This window comes from Mandrillus leucophaeus, unplaced genomic scaffold (genome assembly GCF_000951045.1).
Source record: "Mandrillus leucophaeus isolate KB7577 unplaced genomic scaffold, Mleu.le_1.0 Scaffold135, whole genome shotgun sequence".
Lineage (NCBI taxonomy): Eukaryota > Metazoa > Chordata > Mammalia > Primates > Cercopithecidae > Mandrillus > Mandrillus leucophaeus.
Genome location: NW_012101310.1, coordinates 1,470,336 through 1,483,939, shown reverse-complemented (window position 1 = coordinate 1,483,939; position 13,604 = coordinate 1,470,336). Strand labels below are relative to the sequence as shown.

The following is a 13,604-nucleotide window of genomic DNA, read 5'->3' as shown; positions in this document are numbered from 1 at the left end:
TGACAAATTTTTTCTTTCGGCATTCTGAATATTTTATACCTCTGGCTCCTGGCCTCCATTGTTCTGATGAGTAGTCAGCTGTTAATTGTATCATTGGTCCCTATATGTAATGAATCATTTTTCTCTTGTTGCTTTCAATATTTTCTCTTTATTTTTGGCTTTCTGCAGTTTGTAATGTTTCTAGGCATGAATCTCTTTGTTTTATGCTTTTTGGAGTCCATCGAGCTTCCTGGATGTGTAGATTAACATTTTTCTCCAAATTTGGGAAGTTTTCAATCATTATTTATCCAAATATTTATTCCACCATTTCTATCTTTACTCTCCTTCTGGAACTCTCATATGTGTATGCTGGTATGCTTGATGGCATTCCATAGATCTCTGAAGCTCTATTATTTTTCTTCATTCTTTTTTCTTTCTGTTCCACAGACTGGATAACCTAATTGACCTGTCTTCAAGTTCATGGGTTATTTATACTGCAATCTTAAATCTAAGCTTTCCTAGTAAGATTTTCATATCAGTTATTGTAGTTTTCAACTTCAGAATTTCCATTTGGTTCTTATTTTATAATTGTTCTCTACTGAATTGAGATAATTGAATTCCTTTAATTATTTCAACAACTTTTTATTTAATTATCTGAACATGTTTATAATAGCTTCTTTGAAGTCTTTGTCTGATAAGTCCAATATCTGGACATCCCCCACCCCACCCAGAAAGTTTCTAATGACTGCTTTTTTTTTTTTTTGTCCTGAGTATGGGTCACACTTTTCTGTTTCTTTGCAGATCTCATATATTTGTACAAAACTGGAAGTTTTAGATAATATATTATAATAACTCAGGATTCTGATTCCCCAGTTCCCATCCCTGGAGTGGTGGTGGTTATTTGTTTCGAAAATTGTCTGGACTACTAGTTCTGTGGGATCTGTCTCTTCTGTGGTATATAGCCAGTGATGTCTATGCTCATTTAAAAATTTTTGGTATTTATTTTTAAGTCTGGTCTTCTGATGCTGTTTACAATAACTTAATAATCAGCCAATGATTGATCAGAAGTTGTCTGCAAACACCTCAAGCCCATAAGGCTTCCACACCCTTTGCCAAAGGATCCATGTGTCACTTGGAGAACACATTCAAAGTTCAGTTTAAAGCCTCCCCTGGCTTTTACTTTCCACCAGACCCCCTCATGTTTCCTCTATATGTGTGCAGAAACTCATCTTCAGCCAGAAGTGTGTGAATGTCCTTTCTGGTCCTTCCTGAGTGTGTATGCAACCTTATGCATGTACACAACCTTCCAGTCAACCTGAGAAATATATGGGGGCTCGTCAAGGCCCACTGTGGCTGTCTCATTTCCCAAATCTTCCTGTTAAATTTCTGGCTAGCCCATCAGTATGTTTTTTCACCCCAGAGAGAATGATAACTTCAGGCTTTAACATTGACCTTCCCTGTTCCTTTGTCACCAAGATGACTACTGTATCTGGCAATGCCCAAGGATGGTCCCAAAATGGTTGCTATTGACAATTGTCCAATTTTATCATTGCTTTTTGAGGAAAAGATTTGCTAGAGCCTGTCTCCTTCATCCCAGAAGTCCTGTCCCCACATCAACATTTAAAGATGATTCGTTTTCAAATTACTACTCTATGAAGACCCTGGCTGTGTCTGTGCTGTTAGCGGTAATCTGTGGCATTAGTGGCCTTCACTAATGAGCCACATCTCCCAGCCTTCATGCCTTTGTGCAGGGTCCTCCCCCTTCAATCTAGGCTGGGTCTGTGACTTGCTTTAAACGACAGAATGCAGAAGAAGCATCACTCTGCCAGTTCCAGGCATAGGCATTTAAAATGTCTGGCAGCTCCTGCTTTTATACTCTTGGGAGCCCTGAATTGCCCTATCCTGTGGAGAGAGCACAAGTAGAAAACACATGGCATGTCTAAGGAATGTCATGGACACTGAGAAATGAGGCCTCAGAAATGTGACCCAAATAAAATTAGCCTCAGCTATTTGAGCCACCCAACTTAGGCACCAGTCATGTGAGTGGAGAAGACATCTTGGTAGTTCCAGCCCCAGTAGGCATCACAGAAGCAGAAGTTAGTCACCCCTACTGGGTCCTGCATAGATTCCTAACTCCTAGAATCATGAAAAATAATTTTAAAAAGATTGCCATCTTAAGACACTAAGGAATAGATAATAATTTAAGCAATAGACTAGCAAGAGATTTCCAGGTAACAACCACAGTTGGCCTCTTGTTCCTCGTTTCAGCTCCCACACATCTGTCAAGGTTCAATAGCCTCCTGGTCTGAACTCATTAGTCCCTACCCAATTTGTGTTGCATTCTGTGTACATGTCACCTGAAGCACAGACAATGTTCACTTTGCACAATGCTCTGCAGAGAACCCAGCAAAAATAGGCACTTAATAAAAGGCTTCACATTGACATTCACAGTTAATATGATCATGAGTCACACCAACTATTACCACCCAGGAAAGAGACCATTTCCCTCTTCTTAGTCACTGAATCATGCTGGCAGGATCAACGCAATACCTCCCCATCTGCATGCCCTTCTAATGCCAAGGGCCCTTACTGATAAAGGCTGCTGATGCTACAATTCTATTTTCATCCATGGGCTCCTTAATTCTGACCCTGTTTGGGCCACATGCATTTTGTTTTCTCCAAAGTCAAGTCATCTTGGTTCAGATTCCTACTTACATGAAAGGAGCTCAGTGTCAACTGAATGAAAAGTCGTATAAGTTTTGCAAATCCTTCGACTTGATCATCGGTGATGAAAGAGAAGAGGATCTCATGAACGCCCAATAAAGGAATGAGGACCAGTGTTGATTTTGCCAATCTGTAAATGACAACCAAATAGCAGTCATGAGGGCCACATGGGGAACAGGCAACATTTCCTGCTCTTCTGTGCCATGCCTTTGTTGCAGCTCTTACCATATCGATCATTGTTTCCCAGATGGTCTCCTTGACTACAACATTTAATGCTTCAGGGCCATTGTGGTCTTGTTTACTGTTGTGTTCCTACACTTGATGCATGGCGGATGCTCAGAAAACATGAATTGAATGAATTCCCCCGGATACATGATCATATGTTTGCAACTCTTAATGTTTTGCCTGATGGACAGATTTCCATACAAGTGACTACCACCTTGGGACACTCCACCCCTATACCAGGTTTGTTAAGTTTCCTACTGCCTGGGTAGCAGTTTCCTCTATCTTTCCTTACTCAGGACTTTCAACATCAGTATTTCCAGTATTACCATGAGAAGGGAGAGAAAATGAGTTGCCCAGGGTCACACAGACACTAGGCAGTAAACCTCAGGATGGATGTGGGGCATCTGACCTTCAGTTCCGACCTGCAGACTCCTTTCTGGACTTTGCTATCAGCCCTCATGCTGCCCCTTAACCCTGGTGATAGTGAGGGCTGCAGGAAATGAAAAACTGATCCTCCTCATAAAAAGTGCTGCGGGGAGGTTCGCTGTTGTATATAGTCTACACGAAAAAGACAAACATTCCTTGTGCCACCCACGTGTAAAGTGCACAGCTGGGGCCCAAATGCTGCATACTGGTGGTTCCCAAACGTGGCTAACTATTAAAATTCCTTACAGAGCTCTTAAAATATATACATATAGTTTCCTGGGCCTCAATGTCAACTCCCTGAATCCACACCTCTGGAGGTTGGGTCCTAGGAAGTTAATTTTTTTTAAGAGACAGGGTCTCCCTGTGTCACCCACGCTGGAGTACAGTAGCATGATTCTAGCTCACTGCAGCCTTGAACTCCTGGGCTCAAGCAATCCTCCTGTTTCAGACTCCAGAGTTGCTGGGACTATAGGTGTGCACCACTGTGCCTGGATAATTTTTATTTTATTTTATTATTTTATTTTTATTTTATTTTGTTTTATTTTATAGAGATGAGGTCTTATGTTGTTGCCCAGGCTGGTCTCAAACTCCTAGCCTCAAGTGATATACCACTTCTGCCTCAGTCTCCCGAAGTGTTGGGATTACAGGTGCAAAGCACTGCACCTGGCCGGATGTGGACTTTTTAAGGAACTCCCCCATGGATCCTGAGAAGTAGACAGGTTTGGAAATAACTGCTCTTTACTGTTGAGCTGCTTCTTAATTTAAAACTAACTACATTAGCAGAGATGACTCATATTCGGGGTACGAACAAATCTACTGTCTTATCCACATTGGGAAAGAGGAGCGTAATTGTAATGATTTTTTTTTTTCAGCTTAGGTCACTTCTTGTAAAGTGGCCAGACTAGGAGGAACTTCCCCTCAGATCCCGTGGAATTAAAGGTATAGAAAAACTGGGTGGCATTAGCAATTCATGGGGGAGTTTCTTAAGGAAGGTTTAACTCTGTCCAAGAGCAAGAGCTTACTGTGAATCCTATGTCTGCAAGGGCCATTCAAATGCAACGTTACCAATGAAACAAACAACCTCAACTTTGTGCCCCCAAAGGATCTAAAGCAGTGCAGGAGCCTCCAGGATGGAGGGACTCCACCTGGCCATGTGACTGTGTGAACCAGAGCCTTGACTGTCAGGAAACGCTGATGAGCAGAGAGATGGAATCATGGGCCTTGGCTATGTGGTTCTCTTGAGCTGAGCTCAGATCGACTCCCACTCCAACACCCACCCCTACAGAAGTCACTTCACTAGGCAACATTAATATGGTCCCCATGAGACAACATTTCAAGGGTTTTGTATTTCCAGGAGTGTTTTTAAAGCCCTCTGGCCCAGAGATTACAAAGTGGTGACCACGGATGGTAACTGACCTGCAGACAACTTTTGCTTAGGCCACGGAGCAATGTTTGTTATTGGAGTCATCTTTCAATAATAATATTTCTAGCAAAAGTGTCCAGGTTTCTGGCTTCTTTTGAAAAATGAGGAGAGCTGGCAACACTGGGCTCAAATTCTTGCTTGGCAATCGTTGGTTACAGCCGGGCAATGGCTGTCCCTTTAGAGGGAGTCTGTGGCCTCCAGCCCCCACCCGGCTTGTACTACTCAATTATGTTACTTGTTTGACCCTTGTAAGAGTCTGAATTTGTGACCCTTGCTCTGGGTGGTCTGGGTTTTCACGACACAGACTTCTATGCCTACAAGCAGACCTGTGTCTTAGCATCAGCTTATTCTGATGCCATGTTGCAGTGTTATGGTTTTTTAAATAAACTTTTAATTTTGGAATAATTTTAGATTTACAGAAAATTAGCAAAGGCAGTACAGAGGGTTCCTACGTCTCTTCACTCAGTTTCCCCTAATGTTCACATACTACATAACCGTGCCCATTTGTCAAAACTGAGAAACCAACACGGTACAGTACTAGTAACTAAAGTTCGGAGTTTATGTGGATTTCCCACTACTGTCCTTTTCCTGTTCCCTGATCCCACATTTCGTTTAGTACGGAATGATCTGTAAAGAACAACAATTTTTTAATACAGTTTTGGGTCACTCACCCTTCTGGATGGAGACATGAAGGGATTATCTACCCTTCACCTTATTCTAACTTCTCCTTAGACAAAGTACTATTTGTGTCCCTGTCCAGAAGAAAATCCATAAATAGCAATAGTGGTTTACTCTTACAGACTGTGTTTATGCTCATTTTCATCCATAACCATTTGTTTATTTAAATGGTCCCATTTATTGCAATCATTTAACTATCCAACAAATATTTATTGAGCATCTGCTTATGGCACATGAGTGAATATGGTGGGAAAGAAGGAGTTGTAGTCAAAGGCAGCAGGGTACAGGAAGAGTATCTGGGCCTGAGTTCAAATCTCAGTGTTGCCAATTATTAGTGCTATGACTGTAGGCAAATTATTTAACCTCTCTATCTGTTAGTTTCCTCATCTGTAAAAGGAGGATTATAATAGTAATAGCATCTACCTGACAGGGCTGTCAGAAGGATTAAACAAATAGCATAGGGTAAACCCTCAGAATAAATGGTATCTGACACATGATCAATGATCAATACATTTTAGTTATTATTATTTTTAAAGAAGCCATCCCTGACCTTCAGTTGCTTATAATTTCAATATTTTTTATCAACTTTACTTGAATTTGTAACATTTTTATTCTTTGATTGCTGATGGGGTTCAGAACGTGGTACTTCAAAATATGGCACTTTGACATACTGAGCATTTTAAGCCGAAAGAATTTGAGAAAACTGCAGGAGCAGGAAGGCTCTGTCACCTCCCACCCTTCTCCCCTGAAACAGGTCATGAAACCTAGGAAGGATTTGCTGACCTTCTCCTGAAGCGGATCACAAGGCCCTCATGTGAGAGATGGAGGAAAGGAATGTCCCTATTTCTGAAGACACAATGACACAAGAATCTGTACAAACAGGGCTTGTTAAATTTCCCCCAGTTTATGACCATAAGATCTCCTTTGTTCAATCATACTTCTCCCATGACTGTCCACTTTGCATCAAACCTAGCATAAAAATACGCACATTTGACCATTTCTTTGGGTCGTCCTTTCCCTATGAAGTCTCCTACATCATATAAAACTTACGAAATAAACTTGCATGCTTTTTCTCCTGTTAATTTGTCTTTGTCTAATTTTCAGACCCAGCCAGGGACCCTAAGAGGGTTGAGGAAAAGCTTTTGCTTCCTACCTTGCCTATCAGAAAGTCCTTTCAGAAAGAACTGGGGTTTAACATGTTAAGAAATGCTTGTCGGGCCGGGTGCAGTGGCTCACACCTATAATCCCAGCACTTTGGGAGGCCGAGGTGGGCGAATCACCTGAGGTCGGGAGTTTGAGACCAGCCTGACCAACATGGAGAAACTCTGTCTCTACTAAAAATAAAAAATTAGCCGGGCATGGTGGCGTATGTCTGTAATCCCAACTACTTCAGAGGCTGGGGCAGGAGGATCGCTTGAACCTGGGAGACGGAGGTTGCACTGGGCCAAGATCGTGCCATTGCATTGCAGCATGGGCAACAAGAGTGAAACTCCATCTCAAAAAAAAAAAGAAAAGAAAGAAAGAAATTCTTCTCCTTTATAAATGAATCAAGAGCTCTGCCCAGGTGCATCCCATGGAGAGTTAAGACCCTTTATTGAGGGGAAGAGAGCTGCCTCTGAGAACCACACCTCTGTGGGATCCCATCCTCTGTGGGAACCACAAAGAACAGAGAACTCCAGCCGAGCTGAGGGTCTGCTGAACTCTGTCCGCATTCCTAGGGCATTGCTTACCCTGTTTACAGCCCCAGAGTTCCTCCTTCACACTTGGCTCAGTTCTCTTTCTCCAAGCCAGACAGATGGACCATTTTTTTTATTTCCTTTGCTTGATGGTGGAAGCCCAGGGACAAGGGCTAAGACTACAGAAGGTTCTCCAGCTCCTAGCAACTTGCCTCTTTGGCAGGGCCTAAACGTGTTTAATTTAAACTTTCCTAAAATAAAATCCTGGAGGGAGGCCAGATCAGGGTTACATTCTAAAAGTTCTCAAAATCTTCAAGAGTTGGAGGCAGCCTGTACCTACAAGAGTTTGGATAAAATATGCTGGGCCCTGTCACCCCCTCCTCCTTACCCCACCAGAAGTCTTTAAGGGAAAACAGACGTGGAAGGGGATGAGGAAGAGGAACGACTTTCTGACATGGAAGAGGGCAGTGTGAGCTGAGGAGATGAGGGGTGCCAATGCCCCGCTGGGGTTACAGTGAACAGCCCTCTCCCAGAACTTGAAAATGAGAGAATTAGCACTGCTTTCTAAGAGCACAAGATGCTGCAGGATTTGCCAACCCAGGGAGTTAAATAAGGTGGTTTAGGTGTGTCCTGAGAGATCGGTCCCTGCCTTTTTGCTAATGAATAAGTATTAATCAACTCGATTGCACTCTACACAAAGAACAAGTAAACAGAAAGGTGGCCAACGAAAATGGCAGGGAAAGCACAGAGGGAGGACGTTCTCAGTACCTATCCCACCTTAGTCTGTGGAGGGCACACTGGATCTGGGGAATGAGCCTCCTTCCCAACAGGTAGGTGGCGCTGTGGGCAGGTGGTGATTTTTCAGGCTACCCTCAGGATCCTTCAACAGCAAGACTCTGCTTTGATGACGTGAGTACCAGTAACGTTCCGGTGACTCTCTGGATTCCTGAATCTTCTGGTGTTGCAATTAGGAAATTTTGGGAGGCGCATGGGCCCAAGAAAGGAATACTCCACCCCTACCCCCACCTTCCACAGACATTAAAAATGAACAATGTTCTAGTTTATATACATTGGGAGCTCAGCTGGGGTCCGTCAGCCTCCCAAAGTCTCAGCCACTCAGGAATATAGATGGATTCCTTGTACCATATCCAGGTGGTGGCAAACTCACCAAGGTGAGGCACTTCACTGTGGGAGGACTTTGGGTAGACATATACCCAGGTTCTTCTTTTTTATTATTATTATTAAAAAGGAAAAGGATCTCACTCTGTGGCTCAGGCTAGTCTAGACTCCCAGTCTCACAGGATCCCTTCCCCTTAGGCTCCCAAAGTGCTGGGATTACAGGCATGAGCCACTGCACCCAGTCCCAAGTTCTTCTTGAGCTTTTTCTTTGAATAAAGGCAGGAGAGAGGAAAAAAAGGAATTTCCAAATAGACTGCATATGTCAGGCAGGGTTATTCTTTCTCCCCACAAAGCAGTCACCCTGGATCATCGCTCAGCCAGGAGGGTCTCCCCAGTATCTTGATTTACCCTTTCCCAGACCAATGGCTCCTGGTGGGTGCACACCCTCCAGGGCCATGCCAGACAATCTATTTGATATTGGAAGAAAATATTATAATAGAGGATAATAGGCGTTGTGTATATATTAATTTTTATCTATCCTCTTACATTTTCTTTTTTTTGGTCTATCTTATAATACATATATTAGCTTAGGCAACCACGCATATACATGAGGAGGGACATGCTCAGAATTTCTTTACTGACAGCGACACGTGATCAGAAAAGTTTGAAAACCACTGCCTTGGATAACTCTAGAGGGGACCCTGGAAAAGAGAACATTGAGGCTACATGACGTCCGTAATGGCCCGACCAGAATATTCCATATGTTCTTTCACTAGAACATCTGGCCCAGCAGTCCTCCACGCTGCCTGTGTATCAGAATCTCCTGGGAGACTCTGTAGCAGGGGCATCCAACCTTTTGGCTTCCCTGGGCCACGCTGGAAGAAGAAGAGTTCTCCTGGGCCCCGTGTAAAATAAACTAACACTAACAATAGCTGATGAGCTAAAACAAAACAAAACAAAACAAAACAAAACAAACAAAAACAAAAAAAAAAACGCCATGCATAATTTTTGTGATATCCGCCACCACAGAAAAGCAAAAAAGTCCTTGCATTCTAAGGGTTGGACACGGCTGCTCTGTGAGGTTTTATCCCACACTTACGGAGCCAGAGCACCCAGTGGTAGGGCTCACAAGGCTGCACTTCTGGCCGACTCTCCGGGGATGCTAATGAGCAGCTATGACGAAAAACTATGTAGGGGTTGCTGTGGGTCCTGGGCATGGGGGAGGTACCAGTGGCCCATGGTAGGCTTTGGGGGCACAAAGCAGCAGGGTGTCAGCTCTGAGTCCCCTGGGGGTCAACTGCACCATTTCTGTCTCGCGGAAACACTAGCCTCTGTCCAGTTTCTGGGGCACCCTGGTTTTCCTGGCACCTGTTTATTGAGAGAACTCTCCTCCCTGAACACACCCAGCAGGGAGGACTAGAGCGGGCCTTGAAGCTCCACCTTCAAAGAGTGGTGAGAGAAGCTAAGCCTTTGGGAAGGGGGCCAAAGAGACTGCGTGGCCACTTGGAGCCTCGACTGGAGGCGCCAAGAGAGACAGCGTGGCTCCCTGGAGCCCAGGCCAGGCCAGTTCCCCAGGGCTATGGGTTTCTTGCAAAATGTTTGGACCAAAGCTCCAACTAGCAACTATAGTATGTCTGCCCATTATTGAGCCGGGTATGTTTATCCTTCTAGACCTCCTGGAGGGAGGGTAGAGTGGCCACCCATATTTATAACCACATCTACAGACTACTTGAATCCTCAGAATAAGCAGGAGATGAGTATGCAGTGATACTCCCATTTTTACACACCAGAAAGCAGGCCAAAGGGGCCAAGGCACTTGCCTAAGGCCAGTAGGCAAGTCTAGGGTCATGGCCAGCTCCCTCCCTTCCACCTCCTGCTCCATGCCAACATCCTAGTCCTTAGCGAAGTAGAACGCATGCTCCTCAAATGCAGGGTTTACATCATGTCCACCATTTTTGTTTGTTTGTTGTTTGCTTTTGAGATAGAGTTTTGCTCTTGTCGCCACCCAGGCCAGAGTACAATGGCACTATCTCGGCTTACTGCAACCTCCACCTCCCGGATTCAAGTGATTCTCCTGCCTCAGCCTCCTGAGTAGCTGGGATTACAGGTAGACACCACCACACCCAGCTACTTTTTGTATTTTTAGTAGAGACAGGGTTTTGCCACGTTGGCCAGGCTAGTCTCGAACTCCTGACCTCAGGTGATCTGCCCGCCTTGGCCTCCCAAAGTGCTGGGAATACAGGCGTGAGTCACCATGCCCGGCCTCGTGTCTACCTTTTACTCCAAGCACAGTACCAGGCACATTGTAGGCATCTATTAAATATTTGTCAGATAAAAGGAAAAACTCCCTTCCCAGCACCTGGGTCAGACCTTATAAAGGGGCGAGAAACAGGGCTAGGACCATCTTCACTCGTGCCCACTTCCTCTGGCCTCCCGTGTGGACTGGAATTCCTACTCTTTGAGCTAATCTGTGGGTTAAAACACTCCCATTCCAGAGCCCTGCTGAATGCCACATAGAAAGCAAAGAATAGGCCAGGTGCGGTGGCTTACGCCTGTAATCCCAACACTTTGGGAGCCCAAGGCTGGTGGATCACGAGGTCAGGAGTTCGAGGTCAGCCTGGCCAACATGGTGAAACCCCATCTCTACTAAAAATACAGAAATTAGCTGGACGTGGTGGCAGGTGCCTGTAATCCCAGCTACTCAGGAGACTGAGACAGGAGAACGGCTTGAACCCGGGAGGCGGAGGTTGCAGTGAGCTGAGATCGCGTCACTGCACTCCAGCCTGGGTGACAAGAGCAAGACTCTGTCTAAAAAAAAAAACAAAGTAAAGAATAACTAGGAAAGAGGGAGAAAACTCTTTATCATTCATTCATTTGCTTTTACAACAATGCAGATCTAGTAAATACCTATGATCTGACTTACTAGGAATGAGGACTGCTGTCATCTCAGAAAGAGGAAGGTGAGGTGCAGCGATGACAAGTCACAAATAAAGGATGCCTGTGGAAGGATGTCTTTCCTTAGACCCTAAAAGTTTGTGGTCTCTTTTCTCAAGGTTCTCAAAAACACCCAATAACCTCTTCAAATCCTTCCCCAAGGAAGGCAACGGCCAAACTTCTCTTCATACAAGACTGTCCTTTTCCCACAACCACCCATTCTTAGAAACTTTTTTTTTTTTTTTTTGAGACAGGGTCTCACTCTGTCACCCAGGCTAGAGTGCAGTGGCACAATCATGGCTCACTGCAGCCTCGACCTTCTGGGCTCAAGCAATCCCCTCACCTCAGCCTGGGACTACAGGCATGCACCACGCCTGGCTAACTTTTGTATTTTTGGTAGAAACGGGGTTTCAACATGTTGTCCAGGCTGTTCTCGAACTCATGGCCTCAAGCGATCCTCTTGCCCCAGTCTCCCAAAGTCCTGGGATTACAGGTCTGAGACATCACTCCTGGCCTCTTAGGGGCATTTTAAGTTTTTTGCTGGGGGATGTGAATGCCTTTGACTACTCACCATCCGCTTCATCATCTTAGAAGGTCCTCACCATTGACAAAAGCCTCACTTGATCCTATAGCATCTTTCCAGAACTGCTGTTTCTGATACCCTGGCCTTAGGAGATAAATGTCCTTCCCAAGACATTAGGCAGAACACCCAGAGGACTTACAATAACTTTGGACTGCTGGGGACCAACCTCAAGCCACTCACCTGTATTTATAGTCTCTGAAGCACATTTGATTAGCTTTGAGCTTAGAAATGAGAAGCTTGAGAATTTTCAGGAAGATGAAGAAATTGACCTGGAAAAAAAGCAGAGTTGGGTAAGTAAATGATGAACTCCGCATAGCTGTGAATTTCAAGGTCAGGCTGGGCTCGGCCATCAGTTCCATCAGTTCAATGTAAACCAGGGGCAACGTAGCAGTTAGCTGGCCAGGTAGTAAATGCTTAGCTGTGATCTCCACTGGCCCAAAGGCCATCTGAATCTCCAAAGTCCCAAAGGTCATCTGAACTGAAAGTCTGGAAGGAATTTTAGAAAGTGATTTAGTTTATTATTCTGCCTTAAGGAGGCCCATCATTAAGGCCATCTAGAAAGGCAGGTGGACAGTCACATTATTATTATTACTATTACTGTTATTATTATTATTATTATTAACCATCATTAAGGCCATCTAGAAAGGCAGGTGAACATTCACATTATTACTATTACTGTTATTATTATTAACTAGCACATATTGAGTACTTGAGTACTTAGCACTAAGTACTTAGTACTTAGCACTTAGTACTTAGCACCATGCCAGGCTTTGGGCTAAGAATGGTCCAGGCATTCTTTTTTTTTTCTTTTTTTTTCTTTTTTGAGACGGAGTCTTGCTCTGTCGCCCAGGCTGGAGTGCAGTGGCGTGATCTCCACTCACTGCAAGCTCCGCCTCCCGGGTTCACGCCATTCTCCTGCCTCAGCCTCCCGTGTAGCTGGGACTACAGGTGCCCGCCACTGCGCCCGGCTAATTTTTTTTGTATTTTTAGTAGAGATGGGGTTTCACCGTATTAGCCAGGATGGTCTCCATCTCCTGACCTCGTGATCCGCCCATCTAGGCCTCCCAAAGTGCTGGGATCAGGCATTCTTTTATCTAATTTTTACAACACTCTGCTAAGGTAGCCACAACTATTTTTATCCTCATAATACAATGAGAAAACAGAGGCACAGAGAAATAAGTGTAATTCCCAGGTTGCACGGCTAGTCAGTGACTGAGCCTGTAATTAAACCCAGATTCATCGGATTATAACCCTCCCTTCACTTAAACAGAACGCTAGTCTGCCTCTCTTCTGTAAAGAACTCCATCCGTATTGGTGTCTAACCTGAGATCCTGTTGCCGCTATGGAATTCTCGGACAGCATATGCTCTCTACTCCCTAGAATACATTCCATGACTGTCATGGGCTGGGAAAATCCAGCCCTTCATTGTCAGCCCTTAAAGAAATTTAAAAATACGCCTGCAAATTTCCCCACCGCCCCCCCTCAGGTTTCTCACTCCAGGGGAAGTCAGCCACCATTTTGTGAGGACACTCAAGCAGCCTATTGGCAGATCCACATGGGGTAACTGAGTTCTCAGGCCAAAAACCAGCACCACCCACCACCAGCTGCATGTGTGCGCCCCCTTGGAGCTGATCCTCCAGCCCCAGCCAAGCCTTCAGATGGCTGCACCTCTGGCCGATGTCTTGGCTGCAGCCTCAGGAGAGATCAGGAGCCCCCTGGAAGTGGTGAAAAGCAAGTGGCTGGGTTTGGGTAGAGCTTGGAGAATGAGAAGAGGGTTTGTGAGAAGTGAGACTGGAGAGGGAGGGAGGGTCAGTGTCTGCAGGGTCTTTCACTGCCG

General features: G+C 44.8%; 1 protein-coding gene across 1 annotated transcript in view; it reads right to left on the bottom strand.

The window, feature by feature from the left end:
* The window catches only part of GLP2R (glucagon-like peptide 2 receptor), a 73,265-nt gene that overhangs the window by 13,531 nt on the left and 46,130 nt on the right, over positions 1–13,604 (bottom strand). The window contains exons 10-11 of the mRNA XM_011973159.1: positions 11,948–12,036; positions 2,695–2,833 (exon numbers count right to left, since the gene is read on the bottom strand). Of these exons, the coding sequence (XP_011828549.1) occupies positions 2,695–2,833; positions 11,948–12,036 (228 nt within the window). The remainder of the gene's footprint in view (positions 1–2,694; positions 2,834–11,947; positions 12,037–13,604) is intronic.